The sequence below is a fragment of the Chiloscyllium punctatum genome, chromosome 3, assembly GCF_047496795.1.
Source record: "Chiloscyllium punctatum isolate Juve2018m chromosome 3, sChiPun1.3, whole genome shotgun sequence".
NCBI lineage: Eukaryota > Metazoa > Chordata > Chondrichthyes > Orectolobiformes > Hemiscylliidae > Chiloscyllium > Chiloscyllium punctatum.
The window spans coordinates 39,778,606-39,806,567 of NC_092741.1; the positions used below are offsets into that span (position 1 = coordinate 39,778,606).

General features: G+C 49.1%; 1 protein-coding gene across 1 annotated transcript; it reads right to left on the reverse strand.

The window, feature by feature from the left end:
- Window positions 1–2: 2 nt before the first annotated feature.
- On the reverse strand, window positions 3–27,863 carry mfsd4b (major facilitator superfamily domain containing 4B). Its single transcript, XM_072551829.1, has 4 exons — window positions 27,471–27,863; window positions 17,417–17,585; window positions 11,791–11,907; window positions 3–2,705 (listed from the first exon to the last, which is right to left on the reverse strand). The coding sequence occupies exons 1-4, from the start codon at window positions 27,735–27,737 to the stop codon at window positions 1,471–1,473; spliced, it is 1,788 nt and encodes a 595-aa protein (XP_072407930.1). The 5' UTR covers window positions 27,738–27,863; the 3' UTR covers window positions 3–1,470.
- Between the last annotated feature and the right edge of the window lie 99 nt (window positions 27,864–27,962).

The window sequence follows — 27,962 nt, forward strand, 5'->3', positions numbered from 1 at the left end:
GATTTTAATCATAATAGGAACATTTAATCAACCCAAACTGTGTTTCAATGTTGTAACAAGGCATTGTCATGCTTCACTGAGGATTGCAAATTGTATGAAACTATCCCATTGGCTGACATTGCTAAACAAAAGATGATCAGAAAATAACTTTGCCTAGATTGCTGCTCTGCCTTCAGCCTCAGATTTACATCCCCCATAAATTTGTCACTGCTGGTTTGACACTTCTCAGTTTCTCTCCCTAAATCCATCACCCACCTTGATCCCAATATTTACTACCCTGAATCATGCTAAATTTTCATCCTGAAATTCCTTTCCTAAATGGCCAAGAGGCTAATTTCTGAATTCAACTACTGGAATCCACGTGAAATTTCATCCTTAAACCCCTGTTCCTCCATCCTCCTCAAGAAAAACTAGCTTTTATTCCAATATTCTCAGCTTTTCAGTTTTTTGATCATTTGAATGTTGTTAGCATAGCCAGAAACAAGATTTCCCATCAAGTGCTGCATTGTTACCTGAATTACAGCCTCCTGAAGTCCCTGAAAAAGGATCAAGGTTGCAGGACAGCACTTTGTATTGATGATATTTAATTATTGACTAAAAATGAGCATCCTTCGACAGTCAGCATTGTTATGGGTGACTGATCTTGCCAAATATGAGAGAACAGATTACAAATATAGCTACCATTTAAATGGAAAAATGCAACATGTTTCTATTGGCAAGAAGAACATATTTTCAGCAGTTTTGAGAGATCACAAATACACACAACAAACAAAACTGTGAATCTCTTCTGAAACACATTAATTGTTACAAAAATTGGCGAAAATAGTAACTGTCAAAAAATCTTGGGATTATATCATACAGAACATGTCCATTGAACCCATGTATTTTCTTACTATTTGTACTGCTTTTGATTTTTGAATAAGGTAGTTGTTTCTGCAAGTGAATAAAATTACACACTAAATTACACATTTTACATCCAACTGTTTTTCCCCTAAAATGTACACGAATACAACTGGACAATATAAAGGTTGCGTTCTGCAGTAGTGAGGCCACACAACACTCTTACTAAGGATGGTTCTGCAATCCAGTGACTATAAGTTCTTGTCACACCAAATGGAGATTATGGTTAAAACCTGACAAATAATTAAATAGAGAAACACAATCAGAACTCGTTCCCCACATCGACTTAAGTTTGTAAACAAGATTTCAGCTGCAGTATTTACCAGAAATTCCCAGTCCCTCTACAAGAGATTTACAAATTGTCATGCAAATGTTTAAAGCTCTTTCCAGACATCAAAATCAACATTAATTTATTCCAACCAATGCTAATTTACCCCAATGATAATCATATAATTACAAGCAGTCACATAAGAATCAGGTGTTTTAAATGGAAGTATAAAGGCATCTTAAATTTATCCTTTAACTTGTCTTCTGACAGATTTTTAAACCTATCTGCTTGGTTTGGAGTATTCAGACATTCTTTTCTCTCTCCAATTTAAACAGTTTCTTCCTTGGAGAGCCACCAAGATACATGTGGCTAGAAAGTGAAGGGAAAGAGCTGTGTTCTGGAGAGACGAGGTCAGTGCTCTTTGCTGAAACATCCCTTGTTGAAATCCGGTCTGTGTCATTCTTTACATCGCTCATTTCAATCACTTCAAAATCTGCATCGTTCCAGTCTTCTGGAGGGTCATCATTGTTTTCATCTTCATCAAGCCCTGACCCTAACAGAGCTTTCTGGTCATCGTTCTCTGGTTGGATACTGCTCGAAGATGAAGCTAGTTTGTACATCACAGGGAACAAGATAGCTGTCATTGCAGAGGTGCCCAGAGCAGTCAGCATCAATACAGGATATTGCCTGATGGTATCGAGGCCTTGAAGGAATCCAACCAATGCTGGAACCACCATTTCACCAAGTGCAGCTCCAAAAACAAACAGAGCAGCCGACTTCCCAGTGGTGTTTGTGTACTGCTTGACCCAGGATACACCACTGGGAAAGGTGGCTGCCATTGAGACTCCATAGAGACCAGTGCCCACCCACAGAAAAATTGGACTTGTGTAATGCATTATCAATATTATGGATGAGATGATGCAGCCTATTAGACTGAGCAGTATCAGAGTTCCAGGGTAAAGGCACGCAGCTAAGAATATTGCAAGTCCTCGCCCTGCGGCAAATGTCCCCCAGAATAAGGAGTTTAAGCCTGCGGCCCGGTTGTCATCAAAGTGAACAAAGTCTTTTGCGTAGGTGAAGATGTACGATCCATAAGCCACCTCAGCTCCCACATACCAGAAGAAGAAGAAGAACAGGAAGAACAAAATAACAGTGTGGTATCTTGCAAACGGAGGGTCCTGGGAGGAAACAGCAGCCCTGTTTCGATTTGGACTGCTCCTTAAATAGATACCGAAGAATGACACAGAAATTAAAAGCACAAAACTTCCGATAACAATGTATGTCCAGATAAAAGGAGTGAAGGCTGAAACAGTTGTTTTCAGTACATCCATAAAACCCACGAATTTACTCTGAGTGCTATTCTTGGTATTATTCAAAAGGCTGTTCCCGCTGTCGTCAATGGTCTTTTGTAAGGTGCCCAATAGTGGTTTTGCCAAGATAGGAGCCACAAATGCACCTAAAGCAAAACTAAAGTGCAGTGCCTGCATATAGGGTCCGACCTCCGTGCCCCACACAAGCAAAATGAGCAAATTTCCACCTACAAACAAACAAGGAAAAAAAACAAGTTATTTCAAACTCTGTCCAAGGTGAGCTCTCCCCTATTTGGAAAATTATTTACACCAGCTAGAACTTAGAAAAGCAATATGTTGGACATACAAAGTAGGTTTGTTAGCATCTGTACAGAGTAAAGTGGGATAGTGTCTAAAACAATAGTTACAAGAGCCTCACTGACCAGACTCACTGTTCGTGCTCATTTCCAATTGCCTGTTAGAAGGTGGTAATGGCTTGCATTTTAGAAACTATTACAGCTCCTGTACTGTATGTCCCCTACAATACTGGCGGGGCGGCGGCGGGGGCTCCAGGATTTTGAATCGGTGATGCTGAAGTTCCAAGTCAGGATGCCATTTAACTTGGAGAGCTTACAGTTCATGGTGTTCTCATGTGATAAGAGTTAGAAGGAGCCACCAATGAGACATTGCTGTTTTTTGAGTATAAGCAATAATTCATGCTGGAAAACTGAAATATTGTCACTTTAGGCTTACACACAATCCTCATTGATTGAATGATCATGGAAGATGAGCCATTCACTGGGGCAGCAGGACAGTCTTTATTAACACAAGCTATCACACGATTGGAGCTTGATCGGGATTTTCAGTACGATGGGGTAACATACATAAACAGTATCTCAAAATGTGTCACGTCAGGGTTGCAACTTAAAGCAGTTACTTGAAGCACCAGTTTCAGAATGGTAAGACTTCATTAGATTAGGGAAATCTAAAACATAAGCAGAAATACTTTAACAGATTAAAGGAAGGCAACTGTCACAAGAGTAGGGATTGTATCGAGCTCAGACACAGCAAAAGTTACTCTTGCTCGCCAGATTGTCAGTGGAAAAGATAGTGGTGGTTGTAAAGGTGTTTTCAATTACTTTATGAATCCGAGAGTGGTTAAAGGATTCCGGTAGCATTTAAGTTACCTCCCTAGAAACGATGGATATTTTATGCAGTCATTTTGCATCAGTTATTACCCCTACAGCCTGGACTTACCCAGTGTCATTAGCACCAAAGCTGTAAGTATTAAAGTAGATGCAGTCTAGTTCTGGAAAGAACATGTTTTGAAATTGTCGAAGAAAATTTCCGATCCAAAACTGAGAGTTAAGAAAACAATTGGAAGGTGCAATGAGTGAGTTCTTAGCAAAATCTCGTTTTGTTTTAAATTCATTCACAAGAATGTGGATGTGGGTGTGGCTGGCTACAGCAGCATTTATTGCTCAAGAGGGCCGTTGAGAGTTAACCACATTGCTGTGGGTCTGGAGGCGAATGTAGGCCAGACCTGGTGAGGATTTGGTGAACCAGGTAGGTTTTACTGTTCAGCTCAATGTCAAAAAAACTGCTGGAATCAAAACAATTGGGGGAGAAAACATACAATCTTAAATGTCTAAACATAATTACAGACTGGACCTCTGTTTTGGAGTTTCCAGGAAATGTCTTTTCTACTGAAAGACAGTTTAATAAAGGCAGGGGAGTCTGGTCAGTAACTCCACACGGAGTGACCACTTCAGGCACTCTCCAGCCGATCTGGTGTGGGTCTCACCCATCGGCTTCTCAGTAATTAGAAACATCAGAACAGAAAAGTTTCCTAATCCAAGGGACTGCCCTCAGTGAAATAAATCATCGACTGAAGATCTTTTTTTAAAATAAAAGTCTTGCATTTATGTAGCACCATTGAACATCGAATACCTTACAGACGATGAAGGGACAGTACAGGAAAATGGGTTGAAGTAAAAGTATCATCTCACTAAATGGAGAAACAGCCTTCTGCTCCAATTGATGAGGTTTTGAAGTGCTGCCTGTACTATAATATATGAAATGCAACAGCCAATATTATACACCCAGCAAGCTCCTACAGACAAACATAGGATAATCAGCAGGTAATCTGAAATGTTGATGGGAGGGATAAATACTGTCCTGAACACCACAGATAACTCCCCTACTTGTTTTCAAAACAGTAGTGTGGGATCTTTTTATCTGAGGACAGAGATACCACCCAGGACTGTCCGCCTTTAACTGTTTCTCACAAGCCTGGGAGTGAGAATTGAACCCTGAACATTGTGCCTCAGGAATGACAGCATTACTGAAGGAACCACAACTGACCTTGCTGTGCCTGTGTCAATATGGTCTTGTGGTAGCACTCTTGTTTCTGAATCAGAATATTGTGCATTTAATCCTCACCACAAAGCCTTCAATACATAATCTAGGTTAATATGTCAGTTCTGTACTGAGGAAATACTGTGATTTCATCGTGCTATCTGAAGAGGAATGGGGGCGTTGACTCGGCTGTCCTGGACAACCACTGAATCCCTCAACCAACATCACCGCAAGTGATTTGCTGTTTACTTTGTTCTGTTATGGGGATTTTTGCTGTGTACAAATTGGCTGCTGGATTTGCCCACAACTACAACAACTAGGCTTGAAAAATACTTTGGTTATGAAACATTTTGCAACATCCCTCAAAGGTAAAAGGTGCCACATGGACCGCAGTGGTTTAGGAAGGCAGCTCCCCATCACCTTCTCAAGGGCAACTAGGGACAGGCAACACCCGCTGGCCCAGGCAGCGACTCCCAACTTATGAGAGAATATTTTAAAAATTAAATAATTAGCCCTTTGTTTCTTATATCCTCTTCCTGTTCTATGTTTGCTGAATGCTGTATTAATACAATACATGCTGGAAATGTTGACAGAGCTTTCACTGACCTTTAATCAGCAGTGTGCTGACAGTTCTATTCCTGAAACATACACTATATTGAAATGGGAAGAACAAACTCCAGGACAGTCAACAACATTTAGGAAATAAAACTAAACAACTGGGACCAGGGAACAAATGTAAGACCTGAATGTTTTTCATAAATTTTAGAAAGCAAGGACATCAAAGTTGAGAAATTAAATACAATACAGAAGTTGAGAAAGATTCACTTAAAACCAAGTCACAACAAAAGATTTGTACTCTAAGTAATACAATAAATTGGAGACAATTCCCCAGATGTAGCAGCAGACCTTGGAGAGAGAGTGTTTAGCTAGAGAGAGTCAGGAGGCAGGATTGACAAGGAATGAGGTGGTGAATGTTTAACTAGAGAGAGAGAGAGAGAGAGCCGGGTGGGAGGTGAGGGAGGGGGAGTGTGGGTGGGAGGTGAGGGAGGGGGAGTGTGGGGGGGATGAGGGAGGGGATAGCAGTGAGGGGTAGGGGACGGAGAGTGTGTGGGGTGTGAGGGAGGGGGCAGCAGCTAGGGGTAGGGTAGGGGGAGTGTGTGGGGTGTGAGGGAGGGAGCAGCAGTGAGGGGTAGGGGACGGGGAGTGTGTGGGGTGTGAGGGAGGGGGCAGCAGTGAGGGGTAGGGGACGGGGAGTGTGTGGGGTGTGAGGGAGGGGGCAGCAGTGAGGGGTAGGGGACGGGGAGTGTGTGGGATGTGAGGGAGGGGGCAGCAGTGAGGGGTAGGGGACGGGGAGTGTGTGGGGTGTGAGGGAAGGGGCAGCAGTGAGGGGTATGGGTAGGGGACGGGGAGTGTGTGGGGTGTGAGGGAGGGAGTAGCGGTGAGGGGTAGGGGACAGAGGGTGTGTGTGTGGGGGGGTGAGGGGGGGTGAGGAGTAGGAGTAGGAGTAGGGGGAGGGGTGAGGAGTAGGAGTAGGGGAGGGGTGAGGAGTAGGAGTAAGGGGAGGGGTGAGGAGTAGGGGGAGGGGTGAGGAGTAGGGGGAGGGGTGAGGAGTAGGGGGAGGGGTGAGGAGTAGGGGGAGGGGTGAGGAGTAGGGGAGGGGTGAGGAGTAGGGGAGGGGTGAGGAGTAGGGGAGGGGTGAGGAGTAGGGGAGGGGTGAGGAGTAGGGGAGGGGTGAGGAGTAGGGGAGGGGTGAGGAGTAGGGGGAGGGGTGAGGAGTAGGGGGAGGGGTGAGGAGTAGGGGGAGGGGTGAGGAGTAGGGGGAGGGGTGAGGAGTAGGGGGAGGGGTGAGGAGTAGGAGTAGGGGGAGGGGTGAGGAGTAGGGGGAGGGGTGAGGAGTAGGAGTAGGGGGAGGGGTTAGGAGTAGGGGGAGGGGTTAGGAGTAGGGGGAGGGGTTAGGAGTAGGGGGAGGGGTGAGGAGTAGGGGGAGGGGTGAGGAGTAGGGGAGGGGTGAGGAGTAGGGGAGGGGTGAGGAGTAGGGGGAGGGGTGAGGAGTAGGGGGAGGGGTGAGGAGTAGGGGGAGGGGTGAGGAGTAGGGGGAGGGGTGAGGAGTAGGGGGAGGGGTGAGGAGTAGGGGGAGGGGTGAGTAGGGGGAGGGGTTAGGGGGAGGGGTGAGGAGTAGGGGGAGGGGTGAGGAGTAGGGGGAGGGGTGAGGAGTAGGGGTCGCGGTGAGGAGTTGGGGACGGGCAGTGTGTGTGTGTGTGTGTGGGGGACGGGCAGTGTGTGTGTGAGTGTGTGTGGGGGACGGGCAGTGTGTGTGTGTGGGGGACGGGCAGTGTGTGTGTGTGTGTGTGGGGGGGACAGGCAGTGTGTGTGTGTGAGTGTGTGTGGGGGACGGGCAGTGTGTGTGTGTGTGTGTGTGGGGGACGGGCTGTGTGTGTGTGTGTGGGGGACGGGCAGTGTGTGTGTGTGTGTGTGTGGGGGACGGGCAGTGTGTGTGTGTGTGGGGGGGACGGGCAGTGTGTGTGTGGGGGGGACGGGCAGTGTGTTTGTGTGGGGGACGGGCAGTGTGTTTGTGTGGGGGGCGGGCAGTGTGTGTGGGGGGGGTGAGGGAAGGGGCAGTGGTATGGGGTAGGGGACGGGCATTGTGTGTGGGGGGGGTGAGGGAAGGGGCAGTGGGGAGGGGAAGGGGCAGTGGGGAGGGGAAGGGGTAGGGGTAGGGGATGGGCAGTGTGTGTGGGGGGGGTGAGGGAAGGGGCAGTGGTGAGGGGTAGGGGACGGGCAGTGTGTGTGGGGGGGTTAGGGGACGGGCAGTGTGTGTGGGGGGGTTAGGGGACGGGCAGTGTGTGTGTGTGTGTGGGGGACGGGCAGTGTGTGTGTGTGTGGGAGACGGGCAGTGTGTGTGTGTGTGTGTGGGGGACGGGCAGTGTGTGTGTGTGTGTGGGGGACGGGCAGTGTGTGTGTGTGTGGGGGACGGGCAGTGTGTGTGTGTGTGTGTGGGGGGGACGGGCAGTGTGTGTGTGGGGGGGACGGGCAGTGTGTGTGTGGGGGGGACGGGCAGTGTGTTTGTGTGGGGGACGGGCAGTGTGTTTGTGTGGGGGACGGGCAGTGTGTGTGTGGGGGACGGGCAGTGTGTGTGTGAGGGACGGGCAGTGTGTGTGGGGGGGGGTGAGGGAAGGGGCAGTGGTAAGGGGTAGGGGTAGGGGTAGGGGACGGGCATTGTGTGTGGGGGGGGTGAGGGAAGGGGCAGTGCGGAGGGGAAGGGGCAGTGGTAGGGGATGGGCAGTGTGTGTGGGGGGGGTGAGGGAAGGGGCAGTGGTGAGGGGTAGGGGACGGGCAGTGTGTGTGGGGGGGTTAGGGGACGGGCAGTGTGTGTGGGGGGGGTGAGGGAAGGGGCAGTGGTGAGGGGTAGGGGACGGGCAGTGTGTGTGGGGGGGTTAGGGGACGGGCAGTGTGTGTGGGGGGGTGAGGGAAGGGGCAGTGTGTGTGGGGGGGTTAGGGGACGGGCAGTGTGTGTGGGGGGGGTAGGGGACGGGCAGTGTGTGTGGGGGGGGGTGAGGGAAGGGGCGGGGGTGAGGGAAGGGGCAGTGTGTGTGGGGGGGGTGAGGGAAGGGGCGGTGTGTGTGGGGGGGGTGAGGGAAGGGGCAGTGTGTGTGTGGGGGGGGGTGAGGGAAGGGGCAGTGTGTGTGGGGGGGGTGAGGGAAGGGGACGGTCAGTGTGTGTGGGGGGGTGAGGGAGGGGGTGAGTGAGGGGTAGGGGACGGGGAATGTGTGTGGGGGGGTGAGGGAGGGAGTGAGTGTGAGGGGTAGGGGTAGGGGTAGGGGACGGGGAATGTGTGGGGGGGGGTGAGGGAGGGGGTGAGTGTGAGGGGTAGGGGTAGGGGACGGGGAATGTGTGTGGGGGGGTGAGGGAGAGGGCAGCAGTGAGGGGTAGGGGACAGAGAGTGTGTGTGGGGGGGTGAGGGGTGTGGGGGGGGTGAGGGAAGTGGCAGCGGTGAGGGGTAGGGGACGGGCAGTGTATGTGGGGGGTTGAGGGAAGGGGCAGCGGTGAGGGGAAGGGGCAGCGGTGCGGTGAGGGGAAGGGGACGGGCAGTGTGTGTGGGGGGGGTGAGGGAAGGAGCAGCGGTGAGGGGTAGGGGACGGGCAGTGTGTGTGGGGGGGGTGAGGGAAGGGGCAGCGGTGAGGGGTAGGGGACGGTCAGTGTATGTGGGGGGTTGAGGGAAGGGGCAGCGGTGAGGGGTAGGGGACGGGCAGTGTGTGTGGGGGTTGAGAGAAGGGGCAGCGGTGAGGGGTAGGGGATGGGCAGTGTGTGTGGTGGGGGTGGGGGTGAGGGAAGGGGCAGCGGTGAGGGGGTGAGGGAAGGGGCAGCGGTGAGGGGGTGAGGGAAGGGGCAGCGGTGAGGGGGGAGGGAAGGGGCAGCGGTGAGGGGGCGGTGAGGGAAGGGGCAGCGGTGAGGGGTGAGGGGTAGGGGACGGGCAGTGTGTGTGGGGGGTGAGGGAAGGGGCAGCGGTGAGGGGTAGGGGACGGGCAGTGTGGGGGGGTGAGGGAAGGGGCAGCGGTGAGGGGTGGGGTAGGGGACGGGCAGTGTGTGTGGGGGGGGTGAGGGAAGGGGCAGCATCGAGGGGTAGGGGATGGGCAGTGTGTGTGGGTGGGGGTGAGGGAAGGGGCGGGGTTGAGGAGTAGGGGACGGTCAGTGTGTGGGGGGGGTGAAGGAAGGGACAGCGGTGGGGGGGGTGAGGGAAGGGGCAGCGGTGAGGGGTAGGGGACGGGCAGCGGTGGGGGGGGTGAGGGAAGGGGCAGCGGTGAGGGGTAGGGTAGGGGACGGGCAGTGTGTGGGGGGGGGGAATGGGGGATGGTGGGAGGCTGAGGGTGAGGGAGAGGGCAGCGGTGAGGGGTAGGGGACGGGGAGTGTGGGGGAGGGGGGTTTGAGGGAAGGGGCAGCGGTGAGGAGTAGGGGACGGGCAGTGTGTGTGGGGGGACGTTGAGGGAAGGGGCAGCGGTGAGGGGTAGGGGATGGGCAGTGTGTGTGTGAGGGGGGTGTGGGGCGGTGGGAGGGTGAGGGACAGGGTAGCGGTGAGGGGTAGGGGTGGGAGTGGGAGGGTGAGGGACAGGGTAGCGGTGAGGGTGAGGGGTAGCGGTGAGGGTGAGGGGTAGCGGTGAGGGTGATGGGTAGGGGTGGGGTGGGGTGGGGGGGTGGGAGGGACAGGGTAGAGGCGAGGGAAGGGGCAGCGGTGAGGGGTAGGGGACGGGCAGTGTGTTTGGGGGTTTGAGGGAAGGAGCTGCGGTGAGGGGTAGGGGACGGGCAGTGTGTGTGGGGGGGGTGAGGGAGAGGGCAGTGGTGAGGGGTAGGGGACGGGGAGTGTGTGTGGGGGGGTGAGGGACAGGGGGGTGTGAGGGACAGGGCAGCGGTGAGAGGTAGGGGACAGGGAGTGTGTGGGGTGAGGGAGGGACAGGGCAGCGGTGAGGGGTAGGGGACAGGGAGTGTGTGGGGTGAGGGAGGGACAGGGCAGCGGTGAGGGGTAGGGGACAGGGAGTGTGTGGGGTGAGGGAGGGACAGGGCAGCGGTGAGGGGTAGGGGACAGGGAGTGTGTGGGGTGAGGGAGGGACAGGGCAGCGGTGAGGGGTAGGGGACAGGGAGTGTGTGGGGTGAGGGAGGGACAGGGCAGCGGTGAGGGGTAGGGGACGGGGAGAGGGCAGCGGTGAGGGTTAGGGGACGGGGAGTGTGTGTGGGGGTTGAGGGAAGGGGCAGCGGTGAGGGGTGGGGTAGGGGACGGGCAGTGTGTGTGGGGGTTGAGGGAAGGGGCAGCGGTGAGGGGTGGGGTAGGGGACGGGCAGTGTGTGTGGGGGGGTGTGAGGGAAGGGGCAGCGGTGAGGGGTAGGGGATGGGCAGTGTGGGTGGGGGTGAGGGAAGGGGCGGGGGTGAGGAGTAGGGGACGGTCAGTGTGTGGGCGGGGTGAGGGAAGGGGCAGCGGTGGGCGGGGTGAGGGAAGGGGCAGCGGTGGGGGGGGTGAGGGAAGGGGCAGCGGTGAGGGGTAGGGGACGGGCAGCGGTGGGGGGGTGAGGGAATGGGCGGTGGGGGGGGTGAGGGAAGGGGCAGCGGTGAGGGGTAGGGTAGGGGACGGGCAGTGTGTGGGGGGGGGAATGGGGGATGGTGGGAGGCTGAGGGTGAGGGAGAGGGCAGCGGTGAGGGGTAGGGGACGGGGAGTGTGTGGGGTGAGGGAGGGACAGGGCAGCGGTGAGGGGTAGGGGACGGGGAGTGTGTGGGGTGAGGGAGGGACAGGGCAGCGGTGAGGGGTAGGGGACGGGGAGTGTGTGGGGTGAGGGAGGGACAGGGCAGCGGTGAGGGGTAGGGGACTGGGAGTGTGTGGGGTGATGGAGGGACAGGGCAGCGGTGAGGGGTAGGGGACGGGGAGTGTGTGGGGTGAGGGAGGGACAGGGCAGCGGTGAGGGGTAGGGGTAGGGGACGGGGAGTGTGTGGGGTGAGGGAGGGACAGGGCAGCGGTGAGGGGTAGGGGACGGGGTGTGTGTGGGGTGAGGGAGGGACAGGGCAGCGGTGAGGGGTAGGGGTAGGGGACGGGGAGTGTGTGGGGTGAGGGAGGGACAGGGCAGCATCGATAAACAGATGTTTTTCAGATCTCCAGCCTCTGCTGTGCTTTGGTATGTTATCTCAGCATGAAACGTCGATCAGGAGTTAGGACACAGTGAGTGGGAGTCTAGTAGAAAGACTAGTAAACTCTTAATCTACTAAGTTAGGAATAGTTACTCGATGATCTTTGGTCTCAAGGCCTTTAATGTAACATTTACAGGTACATAATCGTGTAGTTTATTATGTAACTGCATACTGATATGGGTATCTGCATATCTTATGAAGTCACTTTTGCTTAGTACACATTTTTTTCAGGAATACATGAGGTTGCTAAAGAAGGGATAGCTGTTGTCTCAAAGATATACCTACTGGTATCCAGGAAGATGTACTTACCGGTATCCAGGAAGCCCATTGAAATTCCAATGAGGGACATCAATCCCGTCAGCATGACAGCCTTTGTACACCATGGAATAGTGTACATTCCCAGTGAAGTCATCAGCATCGAAATTCCTAAAGAAAACAATGTCAATTATTTTACCAAAATTCATACAAACCATATGACGGTATTTCTAAAGATATAAAGGTGGGATCTGTATGTCAAAAGAGCTGCTTTCCTATGTCAATCAAACAACTCAATTTACATTTGCCAACAATAACTGGAAAAGACAAGCATGTGAATGTGCAGTGCCTTATTCAGGTACCAACTCAACGGTAAACCAAGGCTTTAGCTGAAGGAGTTAACATCAACAGTAGGATTTAGCAGGCTGAATGCGGGCCAAGAAACAACAGCATTTAATCATGTCCAGCCAGCTCAGAGCTAGTATAAAAGTAGCAAAAATAATTGCCTTAATAGGATCAGAAATCCTCGCCACATTATCCAACCCCAATGTAACTTCTCTGCCAGGCCAAATCTGCTCACCAATATTAATTACTCAAAGAAAGTTCAAAAGATTTTGGCCATAAAGTCACAAAGTACAAAAGTCTCAAAAATGTTATTCATACGCAAAGAAAAAAATTGAAGACGACGTGTGAGGCAACATCAAAAATCACTGCCAGATTTTTTAAATTATCCTGGGTGGGGGTTGGGGAGAGGGAGCAGTTGGCAATTGGCAGGGAAGAGTTAGATGGACAGAGAACCCTGCAGCGATGACTCAGTGCTCAGCTTCAACAGCATCAAAGAGTTGGACAGGACGTCATATTTCTAAGGTGGTAACCCTGGTTTTCTTGGTCTATACAAACCAACGTGTAGTCCCTGCAAGTAATAGTGGGCATGTTCACACTATAACAATGAGTTTTGAAACTGGAAAGCTAACCTAGAAACTGCCTCTCCTATTAGCAGTCACATGGAGAATCCCATCATTAAGCTAATTGCATTGTATCAAGGTGCAGACAGCTCACGTGGGCAGAAGTCAGCCATTTAGAATCAGACACCAAAAACAGAGGCCATTCGGCCCAGTGTGCACATGACAGGACTTTGAAAGAATCGTTCAACTAATCCCATTCACCGTCTTTCTCCATAGCCTTGCGATTTTTCTTTTAAACCTATACACGGAGTAAGTATTTGTCGAACTGCCTAACATGGACTTTGTGGCACAGTGGTAGTGCTCCTCCCTCTGAGCCGGATGATCCTGGTTTCAAGTTCTACCTGCCCCAGATCTGTGTCATCACATACCTAAATGGGCTGATTAAACTTCTTTTTGAATTTGTTCAAATAATTCCCAGAGAGAATATGAGTGGGATTTTGTAACTGACTGCTACTAGGAATGGATGCTGATTATAAGACCATAAGATAAAGGAGCTGAATTAGGCCATTAACCCCATCGAATCTACTCCATTATTCAATCATGGCTGATATGTTTCTCAAACTCATCATCCTCCCTTTTCTTCATAACCTTTGAATATTCACTAATCAAGAACCTAACTCTGTCTTAAATACACTTGGCCTCCACAGCTCTCTGTGGCAAGAAGTTAGCAACAATGCCCCCTGTTCTTTCAGATTGTTAATGTACAACATGAATAGTTGACCCTTGTGACCAGCTGGCTTCTGGAAAAAGATCCTTTTGTCCATACTCTCTGCCTCCTGCCAGTCAGCCAATCTTCTATCCATGCCAGTACTTTGTGCCTAATACTATGGGGCTCTTATCTTACTTAGCTGCCTCCTGTGCAGCACCTTGTCAAAGACCTTCTGGAAATCCGAATAGATCATGTCCAATTGCTCTCCTTTGTCAACTTGCTTGCTATTTCTGCAAAGCATTCTAACAGATTTGTCAGGTGTGACCCTCCCCTCCTTTCCTCTCCTCTCCTCTCCCGTTTGTGAAGCGGTGCTGATCCCGCCCTATTTTACCATGCATTTGCATGTACTGTATGTCAATGTCGGATTAAAGGTTAAACTGCTTTTAATATAGAATCCCTACAGTGTGGAAACAGGCCCTTCAGCCCAACAAGTCCACACCAACCCTCCGAAGAATAACTCACCCAGGCCCATTCCCCCGCATTTACCCCAGACTAATGCACCTAACCAACACATCCCTGAACACTAGGGGCAATTTAGCAATTTCACCTGCACATCTTTAGATTATGGGAAGAAACTGGAGTACTTGGAAGAAACCCATACAGACGTGGGGAGAATGTGCAAACTCCATGCAGACAGTCGCCAGAGGTAGGAATCAAACCCGAGTCCCTGGTGCTGTGAGGCAACAGTGCTAACCACTGAGCCACCGTGCCACCCACATTATCCTAATTTAAATGGCATGCAAATTAACAGTGAATGCAGGAGCACTCTTACCTCAAGTTAACCAAACATTGCCATAGTAACTGATCTGACAATCCTCAAATTGACTTTCCTGCTTTTCCCCTGAACCCTTGGATTCCCCTGCGATCTCAGCCTTGAATATACTTAATGACCTAGCCTCAAATGGCCTCTGTGGTAAAGAATTCCAAGATTGACTACCCTCAGAAGAAATTCCCCCTCGACTTAGTGTTAAATGGGTGATGCCTAACTCTGAAATGATGCCCTCTGATCCTAGACTCTCCCACAAGGAGAAACAGCCTCTGCACATCTACCCTGTCCCTGTCAAATCTCTTCAGTTTCAATAATGGAGTCACCTCCCATCCTACTGAATTCCAAAGCGTACAGGCCCAACCTTGTCAAACTCTCCTCCTAAGGAATTCACTCCAGACCCAGAATCAATTTACCACCCTTCTCTGGGCTGCCTCACTGGTGACGTTACCTAGCACGGTGACAAAATATCTGAAAACAAACCCACCAACTCAGTGAGCAAACAGACAACCTGATCCACAACCTGAGCTACCCATCTTCTCCAAGCTCACAAACTGCTTCCAGTGCCAGTAAATCATTCCTCGGGAAAGGAACCCAAAACTGTTTACAGTATTCTTGGTGTGATGTGACTCGTGACAGTGAGGACTGCAGATGCTGGAGGTCAGAGTCAAGAGTGTGTTGCTGGAAAAGCACAGCAGGTCAGGCAGCATCCGAGGAGCAGAAGAATCAAATTCCTGATGAAGGGCTTAAGGCTGAAATGACAATTCTCCTGCTCATCGGATGCTGCCTGACCCGCTGTGATGTGACAAGTGCCTTGTTTGGTTTTAACAAGACTTCTCCATTTCTACACACCATTAAGCTTTGAAATAAGCTTATGGTGATTTCTGCACAAGGCCAGCATTTGCTCCCCTTCCCAAACTGACCTTGAACTGAACAGCTTCCTGGCCAGCTCAGGCTCAACTACACTGACCCTTCAGAGGCCTGACAGGGTAAATGCTGAGAGGATGATTCCCCTCATGGTAGAGTGTAGGACCACAGGGCATCGACTCAGACGACAGAAGCACCAATTCAAGACGCAAAGGAATTTCTTCTCTCAGAGGAGTGAGATTTTTTGGAACTCCTTGCCACAGAGAGCTCCAGGGGTAGATTTCTTGTGTGTATTTAAGGCTGAGACAGATAGATTATTGATCAGTCGGGGAATCAAGGGTTGTAGGGAAAAGGCAGAAAGGTGGACATGAGAATGTCGAATCAGCCATGATCCTACTGAATGGTGGAGCAGGCTAGAGGGGCTGAATGGACTGCTCATATGGTTATGCTGTTATGGTTTTATTGATGTGGGTCAGGAGTCCCATATAGGCCAGACTGAGCACAAACAGGAAGTCTCCTTCTCTAACGACATAAGGGAACAAGGCGGGATTTTAGAACCATCGATGTAGTCTCAATATCACCATTCCCTAGCCTAGCTCACAATTCCAGATTGATTCATTTAAATTCCCCTAGCTCCGGTCCTGGGATTTCAGCCTGTCCCCTGAGCATTAACGTAACCCTCTGGATTATTAGTCCAGTGACTCGACTACTAGGCCACTGAATTATGAATCATACAGTAAATCCTTGTCCAAAGGTGCTCTCCCATTGCACATGTGAGGATTAATTATAACATCATTCCCCCCATGATTGGAGTCATTCCTGAGCAGCTTTCCCCCCGTTAACACTCCATTCCTGAGCAGCTTTCCCCCCGTTAACACTCCATTCCTGAGCAGCTTTCCCCCCGTTAACACTCCATTCCTGAGCAGCTTTCCCCCGTTAACACTCCATTCCTGAACAGCTTTCCCCCCGTTAACACTCCATTCCTGAGCAGCTTTCCCCCGTTAACACTCCATTCCTGAACAGCTTTCCCCCCATTAACACTCTATTCCTGAGCAGCTTTCCCCCCCTAACACTCCATTCCTGAGCAACTTTCCCCCGTTAACACTCCATTCCTGAGCAGCTTTCCCCCCGTTAACACTCCATTCCTGAGCAACTTTCCCCCGTTAACACTCCATTCCTGAGCAACTTTCCCCCGTTAACACTCCATTCCTGAGCAACTTTCCCCCGTTAACACTCCAATCCTGTGCTGCTTTCCCCCGTTAACACTCCATTCCTGAGCAGCTTTACCCCCATTAACACTCTATTCCTGAGCAGCTTTCCCCCCATTAACACTCCATTCCTGAGCAGCTTTCCCCCCCATTAACACTCCATTCCTGAGCTGCTTTCCCCCCGTTAACACTCTATTCCTGAGCTGCTTTCCCCCCGTTAACACTCCATTCCTGAGCAGCTTTCCCCCCATTAACACTCTATTCCTGAGCAACTTTCCCCCCATTAACACTCTATTCCTGAGCTGCTTTCCCCCCATTAACACTCTATTCCTGAGCTGCTTTTCCCCCGTTAACACTCCATTCCTGAGCAGCTTTCCCCCGTTAACACTCCATTCCTGAGCAGCTTTCCCCCGTTAACACTCCATTTCTGAGCAGCTTTCCCCCCGTTAACACTCTATTCCTGAGCAGCTTTCCCCCTGCTAACACTGCAGGCAGAAGCCTCTCCCATACCCAACACACCAGGCTCGCAGCTTCCCCTCAATCCCACTGCTTTGACTGGCAGCCTCTCCCCTGACAGTGCAGCCTGACATTGAAGTCACTGCCTGACAGTATCTCACTGACAGCGATCAGCAGGAAGCTCTGCATCTCTCCTACTGGCTGCGGCCAACTCCGCAGATTCACTCAAACCAGCAGAAGTGCTCCCCTTGGCCAGATGTGGGGGCATTCCTGGAAGGGTGGTGGGTCATGGTGTAATTGAGTTGGCTCCCCTTTCTCTTTCTATCAAGGCCATAAGCCAGAGGCTCAGGAGGGAAAGGATTCCAACAATCAGGAATGGGAGGTTAGTAAGCACAGTCAGTGGCTAGGGGCACTGCAAGAAAGTTACAGTTTCCTTTCACACTTTTAAACTGACTTCAATTGAAAAGTTAATACCTTTGTACATGAATAAGTCAGTCTAAAGGATGTAATGTTCTAAGAAGGAAAGCCCTACAGAAACTAATTCTGTTTTCAACATACACTTGTATGTGAATCAGTGTTTCGTTTTTAGCCCATTTTAGAAACACCACCACAACATTAAGTGAGGATGTACTACACTCCTTTTGAGTTCAGACTGTAGTCACTTCACATCACTCTCTGTTTAATCCACAGCTGGATAGGTTGAACTTACCAATTAACAAGTGGGGATTTGTGCAGTCAAACAGTATCCCACCAATCAGTGAGCCTCCCACATAGCCCAGCGATCGGCCCACAAAGATGTAGGAGATTTCACTTATATTTTTGTCGACATTAGTTGCGAGTTCTTGAAACGTAGGTCCCAAAATAGCAATGCTCATCCCCTGAGAGAAAATAAAACAAGAATCACTAAACAGTGTAAGTGACAGATAACACAATTTAAATGGATTTCAAGCAGCAGCATTAAGCAGATTGTTCCTGGATCTCTGATCTTCCACTTCACAAGGATCTTGTTATCGTCGACAGGGCCTGCTAGTGCCAAGAGGCTAAGTACCAATGAGCTGTTTGCCAAGTTCCTGAGGTGCCCAGAAAAGAAAATTCCACTTTTTGGATCCAGATCAGAAGCAGGGATGCCAGCCAGTTTTCCCTGACTTGCCAATAGAGCCCCAAAAGGGGGACCTCAGTCTTACCAGCAAACAGGCTTAGTCAGCACAGCCCCCAGGAGTGAGGCCTTCAATGCGCCATATCATCAAGGAAGTCACCACAGCAGGTCCAACTTTCATTTCTTTCAACATAATTTAAGAGGAAATGGAGGGATTGTTTAGCATCAGCTAGAAAACTGACATCAGTGAAACATTCGCCTTTATTTAAAGTATCATACTTTAGAAAGGATAATAAGATCACGGGGAGGGGACCAAGGGTTGTCCACTATAATTGATACCATTTACAGGGAGGAATAGAAGCTGGAATTGTTCTCCTTATGGCACAGAGAAAGGGCTAAGAGAGGTTTTTGAGCTTATAATAATTGTCAAAAGAATGAGGGCTGTTACATTTCGAAAGACACTATCTGATTGGGGCAGTAGAAGCAGCGTCCACAAGAACTTTTCAAATCATAGGGGAATATATTTTTGAAGGGAATACATTTGCATGGCTATGGGAGGATGGTGAGATGTGTGTCTAGACTGAACAACTCTCTCAGAGTTGGCAAAAGAACAGTGGGCTAAATGGTCCCTTTCTAAGGGGTGATCATCTAGTCTGCACCAACTGTGGTTCTTGGTGCATCTGGTAAGTGGATTGCAATCAGCAGACTTTCGAGACTGCACAAATTAAATCAGCCTAGAATAAATTCATGTTTAAGGCAAAAACCAATCTGAAGCATTCATAATCAAAACAAATTAGATTTGATCAACTAAACAATTCTGGCAGATTCAAACATATAATAATTGAGGTTATTAATATTTCAAAGCAAGTTATATAATTACATAGTACCTTTCACTTCCCAAAATCCTCCCAAGTTGCTTAACAGACAATTTCCCTTTGAAATGCAGTTACTGTTGTTATTCTGACAAGCACAGCAGCTATGTTGCTAGTTAAGGAGTGACAGACGGTGGAAACTCCATCGCCCCTCCATTTTAGATAGTGCCACACATCTGCACTGAAAAAGTGGCACTCCTTCAGTACCGCACTAGAGCAGCAACACAGAAGATCAGTTCGAAGTCTGAATTGGTGCTTGAACACAATCTTTTGGATGGAGTATACTATCACCGAGCTAAGTTGGTAGGAATTAACACTGATCATTAAGTACACCCACCATCAGAAGCCGAATGTGCAGACTTACCTAAATGCTGCCTCTCACTGAGGAAAGATGGCTTGCCCTTTACACTAAAGAAGACTCTCTGTTGTGCTAGACGCTGCAGCACACAGAACACCAACATTGCCACTGCCACTTCCCCAGGAAAACTGCTTCTATTCAGGTCAGGATCACAATTTTGGAATTTCTCCAAATGATGATTATCAGAGTTAATCAGATTAAACCCTACGTTGGAAAGCAAGCTTTTCACTCAGCAGAATGGGAACTGTTGTCAATAGAGCACATGCTTCTTAAGTTCTCCGCACTTCGCTCCAATAGATTACACTTGTTTTGGAGTGTAGAAAAGTTACAGAAACAAAAGGTGATCATTCAGGCCATTGTATCTGGCTTTAGAAAATTGGCTGGCCCTTGGCTTTTCAGGTTAAAGCACTTCAGGTGCTGACTTTCTGCTGTTATTGAGGGATGCAGCAGAATTAACAAGTGTTGCCAGACTTACAAGGACCTGTCCTGACCATGGTCCTGCAGGACGGCTCCCCCCCACCATCTCAAGGCAATTCAAATAAAGTCACTGCGCTACCCCATCACTGAAATACTAACCTTCCCCAAGTAGCAGACAATAGCCATCTCCAGCAAGAAAGAATCTAACCCCTGACCCTTGACACTCAACAGCATCATCATCATCACTGAATCCTCCCATGATCAATATCCTGACATGGGGGGAGGGGGTTTCAAGGAGGTGAGAGGAAAAACATTTTCACTCAGAGGGTGGTGAGAATCTGAAACTCTCTGCCTGTAGAGGCAAAAACCCTCACAACATCTAAGCAGCATTTAGATGTACACTTGCAATACCCAGGCATTCAGTGCTGGAAAATGCAGTGAGAATATTTAGGTGGTTATTTTTGACCAGTGCAGACTCAATGAGCTCCGTGCTCGAGATCTCAACACCTACTTAATTCCAGAGCTTTCTAAAAGCTTTGTGTTACCCTCTACAGTCCAACCACCATAAATAATGCAAATCCTAGACCTTATCTTCTCCGTACAAGGTACAATATTCAAGGAGACTCTGAAGAGAAAAAGAGAGCAAGTTTGAAAGGCAACGCAAGCAATATATGACATTAATCTCTGTTGGCATTATGTACACATTCACCACTCAATACACAACACAGACTTGGCAGCAGTATAGCTGTTATTTCCCTTGCTTGGCCACAACTACAGCTCCTGGATGGTCAGGACTGAAGCAAGAAGTGTTAGGGAACATACCAGAAAGTCTCTCTCCCTCACACAGTTGGCACTGCACTAGCAATGCTACAACATGATAAATACACAATTAGTTAGTGTAGAAATTATAAGGATAAGTACTGCGAGAGATTGCTGGTAAAATCAGCCAAATCAGTCATCATTTCAAATTAACTAAAAAGCAACTTTGGAAACGATGAGATGGAAAACTGAGTGAAATTAACAGGTGAAATCAAGCTCAGTAACACTAGCCTCACATCAACACTAAAGTCATCTTCAAATCAGCCAGCTGATACCCCAGCAGAGATTAACTCAGCAGTGACAGCAAACTAGACCAAACTCCTTCTCATACGTATGTCTTTGTGCCTCTTATGCAGGACCATAAAACCATGAGGCGCAAGAGCAGAAAAAGGCCATTCAGCCCATCAAGAGTTCCCTGCCATTCAATAAGATTATGGTTGATCTGCCTTTTCCCCATTACCCTCGATTGCCGTACTGACTAAAAACTGGTCTATCACAGCCTTGTATATACTTAATGACCCAGCCACAACAGCCCTCAGTGGTAAAGCATTCCACAGATTCATGACCCTCCGAATAGAAATTCCTCCTCATTTGTCTTAAATGTATAATCCCTTGTCTAAGATTATGCCATCCTCTTTTCCTTTCTACCACCATAGCCCACTATGTTTCAATGAGTGCTTTTTGGCTAATAAAGTCACTCTGGGAACCATATAATAAACAGCCATTCAAGATTCCAGCAGAAGGACTATTCAAAACCCACGCTCAGAGACCAGAATCCCTACAGTGTGAAATCAGGCCTTCGGCCCAACAAATCCACACTGACCCTCCAAAGAGTAACCCACCTAGACCCATTCCCCTACCCTATAATTTACCCCTGACTAATGCACCTGACATAGACATCCCTGAACACTATGGGCAATTTCGCACAGCCAATTCACCTAATCTGCACATCCTGGGACTGTGGGAGGAAACTGGAGCACCCAAAGGAAACCCACGCAGACACAGGGAGAACGTGCAAACTCCAAGGAGGCAGTTTCCCAAAGGCTGGAATCGAACTTGGGTTCCTAGCGCCGTGAGGCAGCAATATTAACCACTGAGCTACCTTACCGCCCCCAATGTACAGGAATACAACATAAAACTGCAATCTGCTGACTACCAGAGTGCTTGGTAAGTGCCTAATCTCACCAAGGGGCTCAGGCTTGAGACAAGGGTGCAGGAGATGGACAACTGGCCTGTTTTCAAAGTAAAGTAAGCTGAAGGGACAAGCAGATCAGCAGAAAACATCAATGAAAGTGCCGTGGGTCAGTGAATACAACAAGCAAGAAATGTTCAAGCCTTTTTCTCAGCAAGAATCCAAGGCCAACAGCAGAGTCAGGATGAACAAACCTATTCCTCTCCTTGTTCCATTCCTCTGCCAGTTACAACAAAGCTTGGATTTAAAAAGGAAGGTTATACTGAATGTTTTATTTCTGTAAAGCTCAGGGTCAGAAACAGGTCAACCAAGTGACAGATAAAGAACTAGTTTATGAAAACAAACTTGTTTAAGCATAGCTGCGAGGGTTATTAAAATTGTGTAACTGAAGACTTAAAATGTACAAATAGATACACCTACCTTTCTTGTAAAATAACACAGACACACAACCTGCAAGTCTGGGAAAAATAGAAAAACTCTGCAGATTGCTATCTTTTAAAGTGCTTCGGCCATGTAACAGATAGATTCAGATAAACATCATAATCACAGATAGATTCAGATAAACAACGTATTCACTGACTGTCCAAATGTTAGTCTGTCACCAAAACCACGATTGTCCTGGATGGTTAGAATATCTGGGTGGCATGGACGAGTTGGACCGAAGGGTCTGTTTCTGTGCTGGGCATCTCAATGACTCCATGTGATGTGAACGTTATTATCCGTAACTAATCACCCTGGGAGAGGGTGGTGGTGAACTGCTGCCACCTTTGGGCTGCTGAGACACCACTGCCCTGTTAGTAAGGGAGGTGCAGAATTTTGACATTTCAGAAGTGATGATATACATGATATTGTTCACGTCAAGATGCTCTGGGGATTGGAAAGGTACTTGCAGGTGACAGTGTTCCTTCCAGCCTCTGACCTTTTCCTTCTAGCTAGTAAAGGTGGTGGATTTAGAAGGTACTAACAAAGGAGACTGGGTGAACTGTGGGTTAATGGGTAAAGAGAGTAAATGTTAGCAATGGGACGCCAATGAGGTGACTCCTGGAATCGGTTACAGCGGGTTGACAATGTTTTACCAGAGACAGGTACGGCAGGTTGACAATGTTTTACTGGAGACAGGTACGGCTGGTTGACAATGTTTTACCAGAGACAGGTACGGCTGGTTGACAATGCTTTACAGAGACAGGTACGGCGGGTTGACAATGTTTTACTAGAGACAGGTACGGCTGGTTGACAATGCTTTACCAGAGACAGGTACGGCTGGTTGACAATGCTTTACAGAGACAGGTACGGCGGGTTGACAATGTTTTACCAGAGACAGGTACGGCGGGTTGACAATGCTTTACAGAGACAGGTACGGCAGGTTGACAATGTTTTACTAGAGACAGGTACAGCGGGTTGACAATGTTTTACCAGAGACAGGTACGGCTGGTTGACAATGCTTTACTAGAGACAGGTACGGCTGGTTGACAATGCTTTTCTGGAGAGAGTGGTGCAGATTTTGAATTCTCCTTTAAGAATCCTCTTCTCACGTTGTTAACAAGGATGGCAAAGAAAAGAGCAAGAGAGGCAACGTTCCCTGTCTGAGAGTGTGTGTTCACATCTAATTTTGTTTTTAGTACACAAACTGGGTCATGTGCCCTCTCTCTGAAAACGCAGTAAACTTGATGTCTCTACCCAAGCAGGCTGGAAATTAGAGTCGAGAGTGTAGTGCTGGAAAAGCACAGCAGGTCAGGCAGCATCCGAAGAGCAGGAAAATCGATGTTTCGGGCAAAATCCCTTCATCAGGAATGAGGCTGGGAGCCTCGGGGTGGAGAGATAAATGGGAGGGGCTGGGGGGAAAGTAGCTGAGAATGCAATAGGTGGATGGAGGTGGGGGTAAAGGTGATAGGTCAGAGGGGAGGGTGGAGTAGATAGGTTGGAAGGAAGATTGACAGGTAGGACAGGTCATGAGGGAGGTGCTGAGCTGGAGGGTTGGAACTGGGGCGAGGTGGGGAGTGGAGAAATGAGGAAACTGGTGAAATCCTCGCTATCCAAACAGCTTGTTCTTTGTAAATGCAACATTGTTCTGCTATAGACAGTGTTTTGAAAAATTTTCAAAAAATTCAAGCTGGACAATGGTCAAAAATTCAACCAATGATTCCCAAAAAGCGAATCCAATCTAGCCAGCTGAAACCACAACCCGTCCATCAGCATTTCTGGGCTGTAATACCGAGTTTTATAAAATCAGCAGAGATATGGATAAGGTGAATGGTAAGTGTCTTTTCCCTCAGGTGAGAGAGTTCAAGACTAAGGGGCATATTTTTAAGTTGAGAGTGAAAAGAATTTAAAATGACAATGGGGAACAACTTTTTTAACACAGAGAGTGGTTCCCAATTGTGGAATGAACTTCCAGGGAAAGTGCTGGGTGCAGGGTACAGTTACAATAGCTAAAAAAAATACGTACATGAATAAAAAATATTTGGATGGACAGGGGCCAAGTGCAGGCGGGTGGGACTGGTTTATTTTGGATTATGGTCGGCATGGACCAATGGTTCTGGTTCAATGCTGTATTACTCTATTGGTTCCAGGACCTTTTGTTAGGAAGCTAGATTGGAGAAGCTGGAAGTGTATTTCTAGAAGGAAACGGAGAGGAGATCTGGAGAGGATTTAGAAGAGATTTACCAGGATGTTGCCAGGTGTGGAAGGTTTCAGTTATAAAGAAAGGCTGGATAGGCTGAGACTTTTTTTCACTGGAGCGTAGGAGACTGAGAGGCGACCTTATACAAGTTTATAAAATAATGAGAATTATAGATAGAGTTACTGGTAGCTGTCTTTTCCCTAGGATGGGGGATTTCAAGACTGGGGGCACATTTTTAAGGTGAGAGGAGAGATTTAAAAAAGACATATGGGGCAAATATTTTGATACAGCAGGTAGTTCGCGTGTGAAATGAACTTCCTGAGGACGTGGTGGATGCAGGTACAATTACAACATTTAAAAGACATTTGGATAGAGACATGAATAGGAAAGGTTTGGAGGGATAAGGGCCACGAGCAGGCAGGTAGGACGAGTTTAGTTTGAGATTATGTTCAGCATGGCCTGGTTGGACCGAAGGATCTGCTTCTGTGTTGTATGACTCTATGAGAGATCTGGGCAGTGTCAGCGGGAGAAACTGTTCCTACTTGTGACAGTATCAATCAATCACAAGAAAGCACAGATTTAGAGTAATTAGCAGGAAGAATGAGGAAAAACGTTTCCTCAGAACAAGTGGTTGGTCTGTACTGCACTGTCAAGAAGTATGGAGGAGGAAGGTTGAGATATTTAAAAATGAATGATATGGCCCTTTGAAATGGAACAATATGCAGGCTTATAAGAAAAGGCAAGAGAATGATACGACATTTGGAGAGCTGATGCAGTGGCAACTCTACCACTGGTTACCGTACATTTAACAATTCTGTGATTAACCACTGTTTCTGTGTGTTTCCTGCCAGTCAATTTTGAATACATTTTCACCTTACACTTTCAGTCCCCAAGTTCTAACTTTGCTCACCAGTCTATTATGTGGCACAATATTGAACACAATTTGGAATACCATGTCCAACACAGAAACAGCCTTGTCCTAATCTACTTTCCATTATCCCACCAAAAGGAGATTAGTTAAACATGATTTAACCTGAATAACTCCACAACATATCTGTGGATTGAATACATGTTTGTCTCAATGAATGAATTGTGGACAATAATGCAAATGTGACGCCACTGTTTAAAAAAGGAGGTAGACAAAAGATGGGGAATTACAGACGAGTTAGCTTAACTTCTATAGTGGGAATAATGCTTGAGTCTATTGTCAAGGAAGAAATAGCAAGGCATCTGGATAGAAATTGTCCCACAGACGCAGCATGGGTTCATGAAGAGCAGGTCATGTTTAACTAATCTATTGGAATTCTATAAAGACAGCATGAGCACGATGAACAATAGGGACCCAGTAGATATGGTATATCTAGATCTCCAAAAGGCATTCGACAAGATGCTGCACAAAAGGCTGCTTCATAAGATAAAGTTGCAAGGCGTTATGGGTAATGTACTAGCATGGTAGAAGATTGATTAACCAACAGGATGCAAGAGTGGGGATAAATGAGTGTTTTTCTGGTTGGCGATCAATGACTAGTGGTGTGCCTCAGGGATCACTGTTGGGACTGCAATTATTCACAATTTATATAGATGATTTGGAGTTGGAGACCATGTGTAGTGTGTCAAAGTTTGTGGATGACACTAAGGAGAGTGGTACAGCAAAGTGTGCAGAGGACTGGGAAACTTTGCAGAGGGACATCGATAGTGTATGTGAGTGGGCACAGGTCTGGTAGATGAAGTACAATATTAATAAATATGAAGTCATCCATTTTGTTATGAAAAACAAGAAAAATGACTATTACTTGAATTGCAGCATGTTACTATGCAGAGGGACCTGGGTGTCCTTATGCATAACTCATAGAAGGTTGGTCTGCAGATGCAACAGGTAATTATGAAGGCAAATGGAATACTGTCCTTCACTGCTAAAGGGATTGAGGTTAAAGGCAAGGAGGTTATGTTGCAGCTGTACAGGGTGCTGGTGAGGCTACACCTGGAGTATTGCGCGCAATTTTGGTTTCCTTACTTGAGAAAGGATGTACTGGCACTGGAGAGGGGTGCAGAGGAGGTTCACTAGGTTGATTTCGGAGTTTAGAGTTGCCTTATGAGGAGAGACTGAGTAGACTAGGATTATATTCAGTGGAATTCAGAAGATTGAGAGGGGATCTAACAGAAATATATAAAATTATGAAGGGAATAGATAAGATACACATAGTGAGGATGTGTCCACTGGCGGATGAAACTAGGACAGGAGGGCAAAGTCTCAAAATTAGAGGGAGCAGATTTAGGACTGAATTGAGAAGGAACTTCTTCACCCAGAGGGTTGTGAATCTGTGGAATTCTCTGCTCAATTTAATAGCTGAATCTTCCTCAGAAAATGCTTTTAAAGCTAAGATAGATAATTTTTTGAACTGTAAAGGAATGAAGGGTTATGGTGAGAGGGCGGGTAAGTGTATCTGAGTCCATGAAAAGATCAGCCATGATCTTATTGAACGGCAGAACAGGCTCGAAGGGCCAGACGGCCTACATCTGTTCCTAGTTTTTATGTAAGTTGTTGATGAGAGAAGTCCTTGACCTTTACCAACACCACACCGAACATCCTGGCAATCAGCAAACTGCACAGCCCAATCTCTCTAAGGATGCCCACAAACAACAAACTCCCCCTCCCTGTCCCTACCTCCACCCTCCTGGTTTCCCCATCCCCAGGAACCCTATCTGCCTCCTGGGGCCTGGCTGCCCCACCCCCTTACTGCAGATCACTGAACCCCCATTCCCCAAACCCAGGACCACACCCCACCCCTTTGATCCTCAGAACCATCCCACACCATCCAAGTCCTCCTGACGTCAGGACACCTGCCCCCTTCCTCATCCCCTGAGCTCAGGACCCCCATCATATCTTACCCTGTCCTTTGACCTCAGTACCACCACACCCTCCCTGGTCTCTTTATGTCAGGAACCCAATCCCCCATGGACCCCTGACCTCAGGACCCTGCCCCCTGCAGACTCCTGACCTCAGGACCTCCCCACAGACCCTTGACCTCAGGACCTCCACTCGCAGACCCTTGATGTCAGGGTCCCCCGCCCGCAGCCCCAGCCCCAGCCCCAGCCCCAGCCTTTGACCAGAGAAACCCCGCCCACCCCCACCGATCCTTGCCCTCAGGACACCCCCATGGACCCTTGACCTCAGGAATGCAGGACTCGTGACCTCAGTATCCAAATTGCTCCACCCCACCTGCAGACCCTTGACCTCAGGACCCCATCCCAGAGCCTCAACCTCAGGACTCTCCTCCTCCCAAGAATCCTTGACAACAGGACCCTCCCTACCCCAATGGACCCTTGACCTCAGGACCCTTCCCCTCCGACCCTTGACCTCAGGGCCCACTCCCCCTGCCCGCACTCACCAGCCCCAGGAAGGCCCCGCACAGCAGCAAGGTGTCGACACAGCGGCCCCCCCGCCGTGTGGCCCTTGCCCGTATCACCGTGCCCCCAGACCCAGGCTCAGCCCCGGCCCCGGCCTCCTCCCGCCGCCGCCGCCGCCGCCGGCTCTCGAACAGCGTCTCCTCATCCTCCTCCTCCTCATCCTCCTCCGGCAGGCGCTGCAGGGGCCGAGCGAACCGAACCTGCTTCTTTCCCGCGGCCGGCGAGGGGCCCCCGGCTCGGCCCGGCATCACCGCGGCGCCCTGCCCCCGCGGGCGGGTGGCCTGTGACCCAGCTACCGGCTCTCACACGGTCATCACAAACAGCGGCGGCGGCGGCCTCACAGTGTAATCATGACACCGTCCTCTAGCGGCATCGCCGAGCACGGCCAGTGCGGTGGCTCAGTGGGTTAGTGCTGCTACCTCACAGCCACAGGGAGCCAGGTTCGATTCCAGTCTCAGCTCACTCTGTCTGCC

What these genes read in the sequence shown, in the direction of transcription:
- mfsd4b (XM_072551829.1), bottom strand. Translation starts at nt 27,737, where the DNA reads ATGCCGGGCCGAGCCGGGGGCCCCTCGCCGGCCGCGGGAAAGAAGCAG. An exon ending in AAATCCCCACTTGTTAATTG is followed by an intron (nt 11,908 to 17,416) that starts GTAAGTTCAACC and finishes TGTTTTCTTTAG; the next exon opens with GAATTTCGATGCTGATGACT. An exon ending in AATGGGCTTCCTGGATACCG is followed by an intron (nt 2,706 to 11,790) that starts GTAAGTACATCT and finishes GTTTGTTTGTAG; the next exon opens with GTGGAAATTTGCTCATTTTG.